The sequence below is a fragment of the Macaca mulatta genome, chromosome 7 (assembly GCF_049350105.2).
Source record: "Macaca mulatta isolate MMU2019108-1 chromosome 7, T2T-MMU8v2.0, whole genome shotgun sequence".
Taxonomy (NCBI): Eukaryota; Metazoa; Chordata; class Mammalia; order Primates; family Cercopithecidae; genus Macaca; species Macaca mulatta.
The window spans coordinates 173,855,842-173,875,007 of record NC_133412.1 but is presented as its reverse complement, the minus strand read 5'-3'; the positions used below and the strand labels follow the sequence as shown (position 1 = coordinate 173,875,007).

Genomic DNA, 19,166 nt, shown 5'->3' with positions numbered 1-19,166 from the left:
ACGAAATTCTCAATCACAAAATCATCATCAGGAAGGTGGAAAACCACTGGGGTTTGCACTGGGTCAGGAAGCAGAGCATCCAGACTCCAAGGTCTGGGGCTGGCAGTGAGGTGTGGGGATGGGAAAGGCAAATGAGAAACGGCCTGAGAAGCCCAGGCCTCCCTCCACCCCGACCACTGCAGCTTTCCCTCCCCAGTGTGTCTGGGTTCATTTGCACAGCATCCATTCATTCCACAAACACGTGCTGAGGCCTGCTCGGGCCTGGAGCTGGGGAGACACACCCTCATGAAAATACTTGTAGGAGGGTCCTGCACTTGGGGAGGAGACCACTTTCCCTGCTACAAATCACAGTTCCCACCACACCTGCCCAAGGAACCTGGGTGTGGAGCATGGGTGTGACAGAAGTCAACCAATCTGAGTCCTTCCCTGGACTCGTCCAGTGGGAATGAATGAGGACGGCAGCCCCAGTTGGTGGCTTCTGCCGTTAGATCGAACCCGGACAAGGCCAATGCCCAGAGAGTGACAGGGACAGCAAGGGTAGGAACAAGGGCCCACCACCCCATGGTCCACTGTGGCAAGGTCTGAGAAGGGAGCCACATCCGCCCTCTCCCCTAAACTGGCTCAGCTCCTGCGTCAAGTGGTCAGCCTGACACTAAGTCCCAGCACCACTTCCTGAGCGCCTATGACACACGGGCCCTACCAGGAAACACACAGACACAGTCTCATGATCCCCACGCGATGGACGTTATGTGTTCTTGTTTCACAGAAGGAGAAACTGAGGCACTGGGAGCTAGGCAGCTTGCCCAAAGTCACACAGCAATGAAGGACACCGACAGGCCCACGTCCTGTCACCGGGCCACACCTGCAGTTACTTGTGGAAGGCCCACTCTGTGCCAGGGTCAGGCACCAGCAGGGAGCAGGAACCCCAGCCTGGGGCATGTGCTCCACTGCAAATGCAGGTGGAGGGCATCAGCGGGGCTGGGGGCTCTGTGGGGAAAGGGGTCTGTGGTGAGGGGAGCTTTCATGAAGATCCCATCCAAGCAAGCACTGAGGGAAGGAGGCTGGGGAGGGGGATGGTGGGCCCAAAGGCCGTGAGGCACCATCAGCCTGCTGGGTGGGGGTGATGGGATGGGCCCCACAGGTCACAGGAGCTCCCCTCTCAGAGCAGGAGGAGAAAGGGCAAACGCCAGAGGTGTGACAAGAGGGAGGCCCCAGCAGCCACATGGGGCAGAGGGCAGAGACTACCCATCTCCCACACCAGCCTCAGCACCACCACCCCCAACCGCCTTGCTCAGGCCAGTGGCAATCTTCCCTTTCGCCAGTGACCAAGCTCGCCGGGCACAGGGTGCAACTCTTTTCACCAAAACAGCCGTTCTTGAGCCTAAAAGAAATACACAGAAGGTGCTCCCACTGTGGGTCATGAGGATGCTGCCCCCACATGGGCCAGGGGATCCCACTCACCCTGTCCTCAGGGCACCGTAGGGGGACACTGGGGCCATGCCCTCAGCACCCCGAGTGCTCAGCTCCAGCTTCCTCTCCCACAGACAGGCACACAGTAGGTGCTGTAGACCCGGATGCCTGCCATGTGTCAGGCTCTGCGGTGACTGTCGGGCAGGAGGGTTCAGCCCTCAGAAGCCCCACCTCGGGGCCTTTGCACAGCTCCTCCCTCGTCTGGGATACTCCTCCAGAGGAGCCCAGGGATCCCAAGGACCCCCTGGACACACTGACACACAGGTCTTCACCCACCGGCTCCAGGCCAGCTTCAGCCCCCTCCTAGGACACTCCCAACAGACTTGACCTTCTCTGACCCTAGCTGTGAGCCTGCAGGCTGGCTCTTCCGATGCCCCACTTTACAGATGCGGAGATGAACCTGGGGGAGGAGTGGTGCCTTGCCTTGCCTCTGCTATGGCGACAGTGGAGCGGGGACAGAATCAGGGGGAGGGAAAGCCAAGTGCCCACCTCTTCCTGCGTCCCCCACTGTTCTCTGGTCCATGGGCGGCCTCTTCACATTCTCTGCCTTTCTCCACTGACTCCCCTGCCAGGGACACCATCTTCACCAAGTTGAGGTCTGCCTCCTCCAGGAAGCCTTCCAAGGTACCCGTGGGCCCCACCCTCACCTGTCAGCAGATCCCTGGGCTCCTGCAGTGGCCCTCAGTTACAATTCTGTTGGGGTTTCCATCTAGTCAGCCTGTGCAGGCACCTGGGGAGCCAGGCCTCCTCCCAGCCCAGCTCCTCCAGGCTCCTCAAGGGTCCCTCCCTCACTTCTCCACGAGGCTCCCTCAGCAGGTGAGCACACCTGCGTGTGCAGCACGCACACTGGTGGGGAAAGAGGCGGCCCAAGGGGCCCAGGGCTTGGGCCAACCAGGGGCCCAGCTGGCCACAGTCCTGGGGAGTGCAAGTGGCTGGGGCCTGTGAGGCTGGTGGGGCACTGAGCTCCAACAGAATCCCTGAGGGCAGACCAAAGATACAGACTACCCCCACTTCAGGACTCCCTTGCTGGGACCCCCAGAGCGAGATGATCCCATCTCAAGCTCGCACAGTTCTCTCTGTCTCCAGAGCTCCAGCAGGCCTGGGAGGAAGGAGGTGAGAAGAAGCCGCTAATGCAAACTTATTGCTGAAAACACTTAACAAATAGCAAAACACACGTTTATTAGGCATCACCGGCCGCCTGCCAGGCGCTTTCACTATTGTAGTCCTCACACTCCTGAGGCAAACAGACTTTTGTCCCCACTTTACAGATGAGGAAACTGAGGCTCAGAGGGTGGTACCCAGGACCCACAGCCAACCTCTGTGCTCATTCCTCTCATACACCCTTGAGGAAGAGGGGAGTCCCAGAGCCCAGCTGGCAACGGGAAGGTTCAGTGACACAAAGCTCAGTGCCAGATCTTCATGTCCCCTCCCCAGGAGCAGGTGGCGAGGACGGAGGGCAGCACGGGGTGGTAGGTGGTGCCGACACAGGCCTGCGTGTGCCCCTGCAGTGTGCATGCCCGGCTGGCCGTGCGGAAGCTGTACATCAGGACCCGGCCATCGGCGCTGCCCGTCACCAGCAGGTCACCGCCTGGGGAGCACTCACAGCCCACTGAGTAGCCCTCCACCTGCAGAGAGGGACACAGCGGGTGAGTAGGCTGCACCTGTCAAGCTGGGGTGAGTACACCCATTCTACAGAGGAACAGGCCGAAGCCCCGAGCTGACAGAGCAGAGCTGGGCTTCACACCCCATTCCCTGAGGTCAAAGCCCAAGTCCCACCCATGAGGCTGTAGAGCCCTAATGCGGGCTCACATCCCAAGGCCAGTTCAGCAAATCCAGGGAGATCAGCTCCAGCCCAGCTGAGGGGTCTGGCCTCAGGGACAGTCACCCAGCCCCCAGCCCCTTTCACCCCATCAAGGCTGGCCTCACTGTGGAAAGGGGAGGGTGCAGAAATGACACCCATGACCATTCTGTCCTGTTCCCGCCACCCACCTCTGAGACCTGTCTGTGTGAGCCAACTACTGCTTCCTGCCCAGTACCTGGGCCCTGGGGTGAGGACCAGATGTGGCTCAGGGACTTGAAGAGATAGCAGGCCACATGGCATGCACTCACCCAGGAAACAGAAAGCAGGATCCGCCCAGACAGAAGCTCCATGCACCCCGGGGCCCATATCCAGGACTGCCAGGAGGCTTGGGGCTGGGGCTCAGCATTCGCCTGGGAGACAAGGACAGAAGTACCTTGTGCCCTTCATAGCGCCGCCGTCTGCTCATCCGGTAGGGCCACACAGTGGAGAAAAGGGCCATGTAGTTGCCATTGGTCTGTGCCAGGAACACGGGCTCTCTCGGGTGCAAGGCGAGGCTGGGGCAGGTGAACCTCTCCTGAGAAAAGCAGAGCCACAAATGGGTCGGAGAAGACACCCCCTACCCGGCACTCTGCTCTGAGGGGAAGCTCCGCTCCAGCTTCCCCTCCCACAGACAGGCACACAGTAGGTGCTGTAGACCTGGGGCCTGCTTCCAGACCCTTGCTGGGTGTCTCCATTGGTTTCCTATCGCTGCCATGACAAATCGCCACAAGCTTGGTGGCTCAAGACACACACATTTTACATCACACAGTTCTGCAAGTCAGAAGTCTGAAAGCGGCTTCACTGGGCTGAACTCAAGATGTTGGCGGGGCTGGACTTCTTTCTGGAGGCTAGAGGGACCCAAATTTCCTCCATGTTTCCCAGCTTCTACAACCTGCCTGTGTCCCTGTGGCAGGCAGGAAAAAGCCCCCCAAAATATACCCATGTTCTAATTCCTGAAACCTGTGAATGTTACCTTACAGGGTCAAAACCAAGGGTCTCTGCAGACATAATTAAGGATTCTGAGATAAGGAGATGATCCTATGTCACACTACATGCAGTCACGTGCAGCCTCACAGAAAGGAAGCCAAGGCTGGGCGTGGTGGCTCACGCCTGTATCCCAGCACTTTGGGATGCTGAGACGGGCGGATCGCTTGAGCCCAGGAGTTCAACACCAGCCTGGGCAACACAGCAAAACCCCCATCTCTACAAAAGAAAAAAAAAAAAAAGAAACAAAGGGAAGGTGCAGAGATGTGACACACAGTGAAGGTGGTGTGAAGACGCTGGCTTGGAGGGCTGGAGAGATGCAGACACAAGCCAGGAATGCCGGCTGTCACCAAAAGCCAGAAGAGGCCAGGAGGGATTCTCCCCTTGACACTCCAGAGGGAACACACCCTGCCAACAACTTGATTTCAGCCCAATCAAACTTAATGTTGATTACGAACTTCAGGCCTCCAGAACTGTGAGGGAATAAGTTTGTGTTCTTCCAGCCACCAAGTTTGTGTAATTTGTCACACAAGGATAGAAAAGGAATCTACATGACCATCTCGCCACCTCCACAGTGAGTCCTCAGGGACAGCCCAGCCCAGCCCAGCCCAGGGACCCACACAGCCAAAATGCACAGTAAGTGAGGAGGTAAGTGGCCAAATGAGAAAAGAAATGCAAGCACAAACCTCAAAACACAGGGGCACGAGATCTCACTGCTTCATTGACATGGTCCTACAGAAAGCACCCCTAAACTGCCCCCTCAAGCTGGCTTTACATTGTTCTAACTATTCTCCCTAGGCCACACTCTCTAAGAGAGCCCAAACTCAGAGGGCAAAGTGGGGAGCAGCAGGAAGCACAGCTGCAGGCTGATGTGCCCATCAGAGGCACAGAGGCTGCCACGGTCAGACAACGAGCTGCCGGTGCGATGGTGCCAGGCTGAGCACCTGTTCCCTCCGCACAGACAGCGTGCAGTGTAACTATAGTTCAGGCACAAGGCACCTTCATCTGCCTCACTTCCCCTGGGCTCCCGGAGGCAGGACACCCTCAGAGGTCCAATGTCCTGCCTGTCCTGCCCAGTGGGTTGCCCTGGGACACCCTGCAGTGGACATCTAGAAGCGGGTTTGCTCAGGGCCACTTAGAACCCATTGAGAACAAGGAAAAGGCAGGGAGGAAAAGAAGGTGTATACAGGATAGATATTTCATGTACACCCACATATATCATATACATGACATAAAGTTTTAAATTCGGAGATTAGTCATGGATTAGTTGAAATCTCAAAAGATGATGATGATGATGATGGCGGTGTTAGTGGTGATGATGATGGTAGCGGTGGTGGTGGTGATGATGGTATAACAGAGATGGTGGTGGTGACAATCATGGTGGTGACGGTGTGACAGAGGTAATGGTGGTGGTGGTGCTAGACATGCTGGTGACAGTGGTGGTGATAGAGATAGTGTGGTGTTGGTGTTGGTGGTGGTACTGATAAGAGATGGTAGTGGTGACAGAGATGTGGTGTAATGGCAGTGATCGTGGTGGCAGTGATACAATTGGTGGTAGTGACAGAGATGGTGGTGGTGATAGAGTGGTGGTGATGGTGGTGGTGCAGCAACAGAGATGCTGGTGACAGTGAAGGTGACAGAGATGGCAGTGGGGATGATGGTGATGGCGGTGGTGATAGAAATGGTGTGGTGGTGAGAACGAGAGTGGTGATGGTGACAGTGATGATGATGGTGGTACGGGAGATAAAGAGGATCGTGGTGATGGTGGTGGCGGTGATGATGGTGGTGATGGTGGTGGGTATACACATGGTGATGCTGATGCTGATGGTGGCAGTGCTAGTGATAACAGTGGTGGCAGTGATGGTGGTGGTGTGGTGGTACAATGATGGTGATGAGTATAGAGATGGTGATGGTGATGCTGATGGTGCTGGTGATAATGGTGGTGACAGTGATGACAGGAGTGGTGGTGGTGACAATGATGACAGTGGTGGTGGGTATAGAGACAGTGATGCTGATGGTGATACTGTTGATGGTGGCAGTGATGACACTGGTGGTGGGTATAGAGACAGTGATGATGATGGTGCTGGTGATAACGGTGGTGGTATTGATGGTGGTGATGACAGGAGTGGTGGTAGTAACAATGATGACGGTGGTGGTGGTGGGTATAGAGACAGTGATGCTGATGGTGATACTGTTGATGGTGGCAGTGATGACACTGGTGGTGGGTATAGAGACAGTGATGCTGATGGTGCTGGTGATAACGGTGGTGGTAATGATGGTGGTGATGACAGGAGTGGTGGTAGTAACAATGATGACGGTGGTGGTGGTGGGTATAGAGACAGTGATGCTGATGATGGTACTGGTGGTGACGATGATGGTGGCAGTGATGACACTGGTGGTGGCAGTGATGTTGATGGTGGTGGTGGTAATGACAGTTAAAGTACAGAAGCACTCCCTGTGCCTGGCACTGTGCTATACCCTTTACAAGCATTCTCTCTCTCTCTTAATTCTCAAAACTATTTTCTCATAAAAAAGTGAGAATCAAAGAGGCTAAATAGCAGGTCCAGGGCTCTCTGCCTTAGAAGGTCCTAGTGAATCCAGAACCTTAATGCAGGTGTTCTAACTGTGGGGCCCCTGCTCTGAACTCCTGGGCTACATCACCTGCCAATGCCACTGAGGGCCAGAAATCCCTTCTGAGTAGCTGGTTGTGGTGGCAGTGGGACGGTGGGGTTTCTCAGGTTGCACTGCCACGTTCCCCATTGATCTGGACTGAACTGCCCCCCGCCCCGACCCTTACACTGTGGGGTGGCCGTGCTGGCACAAGAATAGCAGAAGGAGATTGCATCTGGAAGCCCACAGCAAGCTCTCCATGTGTGCGGTAGGCTGAGACCTGCCTACCCCCCTCCTGGAGATTTCAGTCAAGTGAGTCTCCTCCCACAGAAGGGACCTGGGACCTCAGATAGATCAGAACTACATGGATACACTCTGTGGCTGAAACTGACAGCAATGCCAAGTGGGATTTCTTACGTGAAAAATCTGGTTGGAGATTTTGGCAGAGGTCCGGAAATCCCAGGCAATAATGGTGCGGTCAGCTGAGTCACGGGTGGAAGCATCTGTGCTGCTCAGGAACTCGGAGCCTTCCCGGAGGAACAGGATGTCCAAGGTCTGCTGGATGGTCGCCTTGTAGCTTCTCATCACCTGCAAGAGTGGACACCAGTCATGCTGGCAGGCCTGGGAGCACGGACAGGCTCCTGCCCAGGGAAGGCCAAGGACTCAGCGGGCAGGCGGGTTTAGTGAAGTCTATGCTGGGTCACACACAACCAGGCTGAGCAGCATCCTCAAGCCATATGTGGAATCATGGTCCCTCCCGCCCCACGCCCAGGCTAGTGTCTGTCAACTTCTCAGCCCCCCTGCTCTATTGCCACATGGGCCCAGAAAGGCATTCCTACCACCCCTTGAGAGCAGCAGGATCCCAGGGAAAGTGCTAAGGGAAGGGCCCTCCACTCGCCAAGGGCACCTTGAGAGCATATTGACATCCATCAACACTGGGGTCATGTTTTGAGTGGGTCTTGCTTCTGAAGATGTCACATAATTCACAGCTTGCAAAGTCCCAGATTGTTATCCCTGGAGGAGCCATAGTAATGCAGGAACAAGTGTGCTTAGGGACAGACCATAAAGCCAGAATCACAGGCCATATTTTAGCTTTAACGACACTTTGTATTGTTTTAGCATCATCACCGATACTTCACAGTCTCCTGTCTCATAAACTGACTTTATTAAGTATCGAGCAGTTGTTTTTCCTTTCTTAGAAGATTTTATCACATTCAGCCTCTGCTCTCAAATATCCAGCTCTGGTGGGGGGATGGAGAAGGGTCCCAGTACCAGGACTAGCAAGTAGCTCCACTTAACAAACTCACAGAGCACAGGACTTTAATTACAATACAGAAATAACATGCTGGGCACCCACTCACCACCACGGAAGCACAGCAAGGTCTCAAGTTGGTCAGAGGGGCCAGCCGGTCCCTTTACCAGTTCCTGGGGCGCCACCATGTGGCTGCAGCATAAACAGTTCAGTCCCTGGGCCCCACCAGCTCAAAATGAGCCATCTTGACTTTTTAATTGGAGTTCACACCTTTCAAATTTTGCAGACATATTTTCTATCATCCTCCTTAAAATGTATATGTCAAATTCACATTAAATGTGGCACTCCATAATTTCAGTTTAGGTTAGAGGAGGAGGAGGTTGAGACCCATTCTCTTGATGAGGTTCACTGAGGCCCAGAAAGAGGTAGGGATGTGCTCAAGGTCACATGGCCGGGGCATGGTGGAGCCTCTTCCGCCCCCCCACGGCTTCCCTGGGACCCACAGTTCATTCTCCTGCTGGTCATTTCCTGCCTCCTGCCTCTGTAATTCCTCAGGGAGGGTGGGCAGCAGATGACTGTTCTTCTCTGAGCCTCTTCCAAAGCAACCCTCAACTAAGGAGATTTCAGAGAGGGCCCCCTGAAGCCTAAACAATGATCCGGGGTGGAAAAAACAGTTTTCTGAATGCAGGACAGGGAGACAAGCTGCCCCTCACGGCACAGCTGCCTGCCTTCCTCCGCATACTGGATTCTGCATGCCCGTGCCTGCTCTATCCTCCCACGTGGCCTTAATACCACCGCCCCCACCAGCCTCAACACTTCGATCTCTAAGAGGCGGACCCAGGGAAAGTATGAGGAAGATGACGGCCCTCCCTGCCACTCGCTGAGTGCCCGTTAGGTGCTGGCCCCCTGGCTGGGGGGTTCACATAAGTTATCTCATGACAAGAGCCCCACAGGTAGCTTCTCTCGATGGGCATGAAGTCTCAGAGACAGGCAACTTGCCCAGGAGCCAAGAACCACCTGCATGCCCCTGCCAATGCACCACCTGCCTCCCAAGACAAAGTTTTTGAGGAGAAGCAAAACAGTTGTTCCGTACATTTTCTGAGAATGGATGGAAATGGCCCAATTCATTAGAGTGTCATAAAAGTGAATGGCTGAGAAAAGAGCCGTGTTATGGGCGATCCCTGCCAATAATGTGGCTGCAAGTGGAAGGCTGGCCTTTGAAGTGATCGCCGCCGAACATGATTTACTCGCCTTCACAACTGCTTGTGCCCCAGGAAAGAGCAAAGGGGCCATTTGTGTGTCTAGCTGGTGGGTTTTATGGCAACCTTAATTACACCAACAGCTGGCATGGGACAGTGCTACCCGAGCCTAACGAGCTGGATCCAAAAGGGAGCCTCGCTCAGACTCTTCTGGCAACTGCGGGCCCCTGGTGGAGAAGCAGGGACATGGTCTTAGGGAAAGCAGAAGATCGATCATGACACATGCAGGGGTTATGTCCCTACAATCTGCCCACTACTTGGCCTGCCAGCAAACCTGGGTGACGCTGGGCTGCTGCCGACTCGTCCAGAGCAATCTTGGGTTCCTGCCACTTCCAGGGTGCACAGGGTTGGGGATGGTCACTGGGCTCCAATCTTGGCCCACTAAGATTCACTATGTGCCTGGGGAAGGTTCATTCCCTCCCTGGGCCTAGCTTTTGAGTCATCAACACGAAGGGCCGGACCGCACCTCTGAGCCTCTAAGTACTCCTGGTCCTCAGAAAGGACTGGCGGATGCACCCAGCTATCCCTCACCCCATGCTGCCAGTCCTCTGCATGCAGATCTGAAGGACAGGAGGTGGGGAGGCATTGCTCTGGGCTCACACGCAGCCCTGTGCTCCTTTAGCTGCCCACCTCAGCCACCTGCCTAAGCCACAGGACTGCGAGCTCCTGGCACAGATGCCCTGCTGCCCACATTTCTGGGTCATCCTTGGCTAGCACTGGGTCTGCCCCCTGCAGGCATCAGGAAGGTGTGTCAAATTGATGCTGGATAAGTGAGTGGATGCATAAATGAATGAGTGAATGAACAAAAGGTCAACTACTTTAAAAGAAGCAATCCAGGATACTCTGGCTCCCAGCAACATCCTAGCACGCAGGGCTAAGGCAACACACAAAAGCCTTTGCCACTGGCTCTCCCAGGACCCCCAGGTGAGATGGCATTCACTCACAGGTCCTTCCCATGGCCCTGACTGAGCCAGCCCCTGCCCTACCCCTCAGACTTGGAGACAAAGGAAAGCTGCTCCAAGACCTTGGTGGGAGGTGGGGCACAGCTGGACTGTGCTCCATGCTGCAGCCTCACAAGAGCCAAGAGCCCAGAGGTGGGTGGGGCCTCTCCTGGCCCTTGGATGAGCAGGGGTGAGATGACAAGTGGGAGGGTCCAAGTACCTAGGCAGACACCCTGGGGACCTGAGCCTGGCAGCCTATTACTGGCTGCATCACTGGGGCAAGTAACTTCCGTCTCTGTTCTTCAGTCTCCATACCTGTAAAGTAGGGGTAACAACAGGACCTCCAGCTGAGGAAGTAAGGGTGATGTGCCCAGCTAAATGCCCAACACATATGAGCCTGATGCTTGTAAACCTTCTCCTCCCCAGCCAGCTAGAGCTAGAGTCCCTCGGATAGAGCTGTGAGTTCTTGGGCAACTCTCAATAATAGATGTATTGTCTTCTTCTAGTGCCAAGATGCAAGGCAAAGTGGAAAGGTAGCACAGGGCCCACTGCTTTGGTTTAAACTCGCAAAAGCAGAAGCTGCCAATCACACAGGATGGTGGCTATCAAAAGCAATTGACATTTACATTCAACAAAGTAAACCATAACTATGAGGAAAAACACGATTCAATTTCTCTACAACCTGGGGCTAGGGAAAACTTTCCCAGCTATGACTCCAAAGCCAGAAGCAGTAAGAGAAAAGTTGAATAAATTGGACTATATAAAAACAATAATAATTTTAAAAAAAATACTTTGGGATGGCAGAAAGCAAGCAAGTAAATAAATAAATAATAAATAAGGAAAGCAAAAAAGACAAGTAGGAGAAATATTTACCACTTCTATTACAGGCAAAGGTCACTATCTGTAATATACAGATGGTCCCTAAAAATAGACGAAAAAGACCAATAGCTCTACAGAAAAACAGGCAAGTAAACAGAGCTCAGAAAAAAGGAAATGGTCCTTCCACTTTGCTCATAACAAAAGCAATGCAAATTTAAATCACATAGAGATACCATTACTTGCCTATCAAATTAACAAAATCCAAAAGTTTTGCAACACCCTTGTTATGTGGCTCTGGGGGTGTTAGGTATATACATATGGCTGCCAGAAATGCAAATGGTACAAGCCCTGTGCAGAAAGGATTTACACAACTTTGAGCAAAATAACATATGCATCGTTACTCGGCAATACGCATGACCCAGCAACCCCACTTTTAAGAACTAATCCTAAACACACTGGCAAAATCCCAAAGAGATATAAGCACAATGCCACTGAAAGCAGCACTATTTGTAAAAATAAAAAACAGGGAACAACCCAATGTTCATCAAGAAAGGACTGGCTGAATAAATTTCGGTACACTAATACTCTGGACCACTATGCTGTTGTAAAAAAGAATGAGGAACATATCCTGCTATGGAGTGATCTCCAGGACACATTGTTCAGTAAAAAAAAATCCAAAGTGGGAGAAAAAAAAGTGTGTAAAGAAGAGGTGATATGAACATGTGTGTGTGTGTTTGCTTCCACTAAGAAGCAATAAGAAGACAAATGAGAAACTAAAATAAGTAAATAAATAAGATTGCCTTAAGAGGAAGGGAGGGGAGCAGCCTGGGGGAAACAGAGTTAGAGGTGGAACATGGATGATTTCTCGAAATGCACCTTGTTTTGCAGATTTGACTCTAGAATTCTGTAAAGAGCCAGTCAGAAAATATTTTGGGTTTTGTAGGCCATATATAGTCACTGTTATATATACTTCTCTTTCTCTCTCTCTCTCTCTCTGTATGTGTGTGTGTGTCTGTGTGTTTGTTGGAGCTGGTTAAAAATGTAAAAACCATTCTCAGCTCAAAGACCATATAAAAACAGGTCACAGGCCAGATAAGGCCCATCAACCATAGTTTGCCAATCCTTTCTCTGGACCCACGTACACATTTTATTAAATTATGCAACAAAATTAACTTAAAAAGCAATCTCTAAAATGTGAAAGCAAAATTAGGCAAACAAAATTAACCACGTATTGATTTGGTAGCTTAACTGCACAAATAAGATTTCTTGTAAAAGACCTGAAGCACAGTAATTTAATGGTTAAATTAAATGGTTAGTTGAATATACATTATTAATAGAAAACGGCAATATGGTGGTAAAGCCTAATTAGATACACATTGTGAACAAAGAGAACTGCAAGAAATCTTAAAGTGTTTTCAGTCGTTTCATTGTTAGTGTCAATATATATAAAAGAAATGTGTTAAGGCAGATGGAAATTTAAAATTTTTAGCATAAAAGAGATTTTAAAAATATAAAAACAAAAAGTAAAGAAAATTCTGTAATCCTAAATTTGAATTGGAAAAATCAGTATAAACAGTAATATATTTTGTCTTCACAATGAAAATATTTCCCAGCTCTGTCCACAGAAGGAGCGTGGAAACAATCAGTAAACTCTGCACCTGGATTATAGTCCCTAAGCCCAGCTAAACTGACCAGAAGTGACATAGATAATAGACCAAGACACGAAAAGTTATCATAACTCCATAACATATGTTTAAGAAGGTAGAGGAGAGAGTGACCCTGGTAAGTAGAGAATGGAAGAGAATGTATATATATACACACACTTGTGTATATATATACACACATACATATATGTAGTCTTTGGATATATGATTATACATGTTTTATATAGAGAGACTATATGTATATATATAGACTACATAAATGATACAAAGACTATATGTAGATATAGAGATAGTCTTCCATATCTCTACTACCATGGTCAGTCTTTCCTCTACCTTCTTAAACATATGTTATGGAGTTATAATAACTTTTAATGAATCATATATACATATATGATCCAAATCACACTTCTAGAGATGAAGTATGCAATGTTTGAGATAAAAAATACATTAGATGGGATTAACAGCAGATGAGACACTGCAAAAGAAACCATTAGTAAACTAGAAGACATAGCAATTAAAATTATGCAACATGTACCACATAGAAAAAAATTCTGAACTTTAAAATGAACAAATCTAATGTAAACCTGAAATGGAGTAAACCCACTATGCCTCTCTCTCTCTCTCTCTCTCTCTCTCTCTCTCTCTCTCTCTCTCTCCCTCCTATAAATTACAAAAAAAAAAAAACTTTGGACAACATTTTAAAAGCAACTACCTGAAGACTTTGAAAAGCCAATAATAGCAGGTGGGTTGGGAAGGGAAGTCAAAATTTGAATAAAGACCAGTATGGCAGATGAGGTTCCTAATTGGTATTCACTTTTGTGTTTTAACTCCTGATGTTGACCCAAAGACTGACTGGATTAAGGCAGTACATAGAGTACATAGTGGGCATGGACAGCAAACATTCTAAAATAAATCCATCATTCTGCCCAAATGATCAATCTGAAGAAAAAATAAACAGAGCTATGGGGATCTATGGATAATATCAAAAGCTTAAATATTTTTGTCAACAGAGTTCTTTTTCTTTTTTTTTTTTTTTTGAAGATGGAGTCTCACTCTGTCCCCCAGGCTGGAGTGCAGTGGTACGATCTTGGCTCACTGCAACTTCCGCCTCCCCGGTTCAAGCGATTCTCCTGCCTCAGCCTCCTGAGTAGCTGGGACTACAGGCGCACGCTGCCATGCCCAGCTAGCTTTTTGTATTTTAGTAGACACAGGGTTTCACCATGTTGCCCAGGCTGGTCTCGAACTCCTGAGCTCAGACAATCCGCCCGCCTCAGCCTCCCAAAGTGCTAGGATTACAGGTGTGAGTCACCGCGGCTGGCCATCAACAGAGTTCTTAAAGAAGGTAAAGACAGCAGTACCCAAAAGAAAGAATATTTAAGGAAGTATTGAGTGAACTGTTCCCAAATTTGGTTAAAGGCACAAATTTACGAAGTCAAGAGGCTCTGCAACTACAAAGAGGATAAATTAAAAAGAAAAAACACAATACAAACCAAGTTCTGCATATCCCAATCAAACTGCTAAAAACCTCAAAGAAAAAACCTTGACAGTGCCCAGGGGAAAAAAAAAAATGAAGAATTACACAGAGGAGAACAATTTGAAATACCACAAATTTCTCATCAGAAACTATGGAGACCAGAAAACAGTGGAATATACTGAAAGTGGTAAATTAGTGTCAACCCAAAATTGTACAGACAGCAAAAATATCTTTCAAGAATAAAGATAAAATGAAGACCTTTACAAATGAAGAAGACCTAAGTGAATTTGTCATGAACAGACCTAATCTATCTAAAACAAATGCTAAAGGAAGTTCCTCAGGTTGACAGGAAATAATGCCAGAGGAAAACGGAGCTTCAGGGATGAAGGAACAGCAACAAAAACTGGTAAATGATTAGGTAAACATAAGAAACCATTTTTTTTCCACTTGTTATATGAAATATGTATGACTCTCGAAAAAAAAATATATAGCATTGTCTGGGAAGGGGATCTTCAATGTATGTAGATGTAACCCATATCACAATTTTAACATACAGGGTAAGGGGTAAAAAGGCTTCTCTGGTTAGAAGAATCATATGTTTGTTTTGTTTGTTTGTTTGTTACTTTGTTTGAGACGGAGTCTCGCTCTGTTGCCCAGGCTGGAGTGCAGTGGTGCAATCTCAGCTCACTGCAACCTCCCCTTCCTGGATCCAAGTGATTCTCCTGCCTCAGCCCCAGGAGTAGCTGGGACTACAGGCGCATGCCACCACGCCTGGCTAATTTTTGTATTTTTAGTACAGGCGGGGTTTCTCCATGTTGGTCAGGCTGCTCTCGAACTCCTGACCTCAGGTGATCCGCCTGCCTCAGCCTCCCAAAGTGCTAGGATTACAGGCATGAGCCACCGCACCTGGCCTAGAAGAATCGTACGTTTTACTTGAAGTGGTAAAATATTAACAATAAGTAGAATTGTGAAAAATTAGGCATGTATATTGTAGTCCTTACGGCAACAATTTAAAGGTATAATACAAAGAGACATAGCCCAAAAGCTAATAGATAAAATATGATATAATAAAAATGTTAAGATAATCCAAAGAAGGCAGGAAAAGAGGAAGTAGAATAAAAACAGAGGAGATATGTCAGGTGCATTGGCTCATGCCTGTGGTCCCAGCTACTTGGGAAGCTGAAGTGGGAGGACTGCTTGAGCCCAGTAGGTCAAGGCTGCAGTGATCTATGATCATACAACTGCACTTCAGCCTGGGTGACAGAGCGAGATCCCATCTCCTTTAAAAAAAAAAAAAAAAACAGAGGAGACAAATAATAAAATAATAAAATGACAGGCCAAATTCAACCATAGCAATAATTACATTAAATATAAATTGTCTAAAATCTCCAACTAAAAGACAGATTGTCCAATTGGCTTTCAAATTAACATTTCAAAACATCCAACTGTATCTAATCTACAAGGCGGCCACGTTAAATATAATAAAATACATAGCTTATAGGTAAAAGGATGAAAAAATATACCATATTAACCAAATGAAGGCTGAAGTGACCATATTTATAGCAGGCAAAGTAGACTTCAGAACAAGTAAAACTGCCAGGAATAAGAGGAATACAACGAAAATGTAACAGTGTCAATTCATCTAGCAGACATAACAACCCTAAATATGTATATACCTAATAACAGACTTTCAAAATACATGAAGCAAAAACTGATAGAATTGAAAGGAGAAACCATACAAGTCCACGATTTTACCTAGAGATATTAACACTCCTTTCTTTATAATAAATAACACAAATATTAATCAGTGCATTCATGTAAGGAAACTACACAAACCAGGAAAGGAACCACCAAAAGAGAATAAGCAAAACAATTGCCAAGTTTCACACAGAGCTAGGAATCTTTCATTTTCCCACCAGTTACAGGGGGAAAACCTTGAAATACACAGGGCATTGGATAGAGTACTCACAAGAGTATTACCTCAGAAATGAGGCAAAATTAGCCCTAGTCTAAAGGCTGTTTTGGTTCCACCAAACAAAGCCTAACAGCAAGCCTCAGAAAAATCAAACCATTATCAAGCAATACAACTGCATCCAAAAAATCTCTCAAATCATGTAAAGGACAACAAAATATTGAGTACCCAACAAGTAAAATTCACAATGTCTGGCATCCAATCAAAAGTTACCAGATCTGGAAAGGGGTAAGAAAATGCTTCCCATAATGAAAAAAAAAAATCTGTTCAATAGAAACAGACCCATGAGTGACACAAATGATAGAATAAATAGAAAAGAGGTCAGACATGGCGGCTCACGTCTGTAATCCTGGAACTTTGGTAGGCTGAGGCAGGTGGATCACCTGAGGTCAGAAGCTGGAGACCAGCCTGGCAAATATGATGAAGCCCCATCTCTACTAAAAATACAAAAAAAAAAAAAAAAAATAGCCAGGTGTGGTGGCATGTGCCTGTAATCCCAGCTACTCAGGAGGCTGAGGCAGAATTGCTTGAACCCAGGAGGCAGAGATTGCAGTGAGCCAAGATTAGGCCACTGCACTCCAGCCTGGGTGACAGAGTGAGACTCAGTCTCGAAAATAATAATAATAATAAATAGAAAAGAACAATAAATCAGTTATAATTATATACTGTATGATCAAGAAGGCAGAATATAGTATGAGAAGGTTAAGGATAACACACATGAAAGACATCTTTTAAAGATGCAAATCAAACATGTAGAAGTGATATAAAACAATGTCTGCTACTAATAGATTAGAAATTGCATAATATATGATTACTAAATTTGAAGATATGGAAGAACAGAGGATCAGTGAGCAATGGAATAAATCCAAAAAACCTGAATATGAATATAAGTGAGACAGGGGGATGAGGGGTGGGGTTTCAGGGACAAACAAAATTGAAAAAACTATGAACAAAAATTTTCCAAATTTGATTAAACTATAAACCCACCGATAAAAGACTATAATACATTGATTAAAACTATAAACACATAGATAAAAGAAACTAAACAAAGCCTAAGAAACATAGAGAAAATTACACCAAGGCCCATTGTTTAAATTGCTTGAAGCCAATGGTAAAGAGAAAAATCTTAAAAAGCAGACAGAGAAAAGATGCATTACATACAGAAAAGCAAAGATGAGAAATACAGCAGACTTCTCACTGGAAACAGAGCAAGCTAGTGACAATTGAGTGACATGTTTAAAGTACTGGAAGAGAAAAAAAAAAATCATCCACCCCAAATTTTCTACCTACCATAAATATATTTTAGACAAAAGACAAACTAAAGACTTTTCTGGGCAAATAAAAGCAGAAATAATTTATCACTAGCAGACCAAAAATACAGGAAATGTTAAAGGAAATTCTTAAGGCATAAAGAAAATGATACCAGATCTAAATTTACACCCAAAAAAGTGAAAAGCGATGGAAATAATACATATGTAGGAAAATAGATAATACCTTTTTCTTATTAAAATATTTTAAAATTATTGGCTACTTCCAGCAAAAATAATAACAACGTATTACGGAGATTGTAACATATGTAAGAGTTAAAAATGTATGCCAGCAACAGCACAATACATTGAGGGGAAAAATTGAGAATCTGTATATTGCTGTAACGTTCTTACAGAAAAAGATATATAATATGACTTAAAGGCAGACAATCATTTTTAAAAAAACAAACTCCACAACACAAAGCCACAGATGACAAATCAACAAAAAAAATTAGATGAAATCATAAAAATACTAAGTTAATCCAAGGGGAAAAAAAGGTTGGGGGAGAAGAGATGGAACAAATAAAAAAACATAGCAAGGTGGTAGATTTAAACCCAACCATATCAATAATCACAATAAATTAAAACAGGACAAATACCCTAGTTCGAAAGAAGAGATTGTTAGACAGGTTTAAAATAAGAAAGCAAGATCCAGCTATATGCTGCCTAAAAGAAACACACTTTAAATATAAAGATACAAATAGGTTAAAAGTAAAAAAGATATGCCGTGCTAACAATAATTAAAATAAGTCAGGAATGTCTACATTAATACCGAAACAGATTTCAAAGTAAAGAATAAAGGGATAAAGAGGGTCTTTTCATGGCTGGGTGCAGTGGCTCATGCCTGTAATCCTAGCACTTTGGGAGGCCGAGGCGGGAGGATCGCTTGAGCTCAGGAATTCAAGACCAGCCTGGGCAACATAGTGAGACTCTGTTTCAAAAAAAGAAAAAAAAAAAAAAAAAAAAAGAGGGTCCTTTCACAATGATAAAAGAATCAATTCATTAGGAGAACATAATAATCCTAATTGTGTATGCACCTAGTAACAACTTCAAAACAAACGCAGGAAAACTAACAGAACTAAAAAAGGAAGTAGACAAATCCACTCTTATAGACACAAATTGCAAGCCTTGTCTTAGTGCATTCCTGCTGCTAGGACAAAATACCTTAGACTGAGCAATTTATAAATAACAGAAATTTACTTCTCCCATTTCTGGATGCTGGGAAGTCCAAGATTGAGGTGCCAGCAGATTCAGTATCTGGTGAAGGCTTGCACCTTCTTGCTTGTCCTCACATGGCAGAAGAGATGGAAGAGCAAAAAGGGCCCACCTTGTTCCCTCCAGCCCTTTTATAAAGGCATTATTAACTACACTAACAAATGTGGAGCCCTCATGACATAATCACCCCTGTACGTGCCCCACCCCCAATACCATCCCTTTGGGGTTTAAGTTCCAACATATAAATTTTGGAGGAATACATACATTCAAAGTACAGCACAGCTCCTGTAGAATAGACAGAAAAATCAGAAAGGATATAGAAAATTTAAATAACACTATCAACCAACTTGATGTAATTG

The 19,166-nt window shown here is 46.9% G+C and overlaps 1 protein-coding gene across 5 annotated transcripts in view; it reads right to left on the bottom strand.

Moving 5' to 3' along the window:
* Positions 1-2,624: 2,624 nt before the first annotated feature.
* WDR25 (WD repeat domain 25) overlaps positions 2,625-19,166 on the bottom strand; it is a 152,936-nt gene continuing 136,394 nt past the window's right edge. For all 5 annotated transcript variants that reach the window (XM_028851833.2, XM_015144492.3, XM_028851832.2 and 2 more), the window contains exons 5-7: positions 7,322-7,492; positions 3,705-3,845; positions 2,625-3,095 (exon numbers count right to left, since the gene is read on the bottom strand). In XM_028851833.2, the coding sequence (XP_028707666.1) occupies positions 2,874-3,095; positions 3,705-3,845; positions 7,322-7,492 (534 nt within the window). In that variant the 3' untranslated portion in view covers positions 2,625-2,873. The remainder of the gene's footprint in view (positions 3,096-3,704; positions 3,846-7,321; positions 7,493-19,166) is intronic.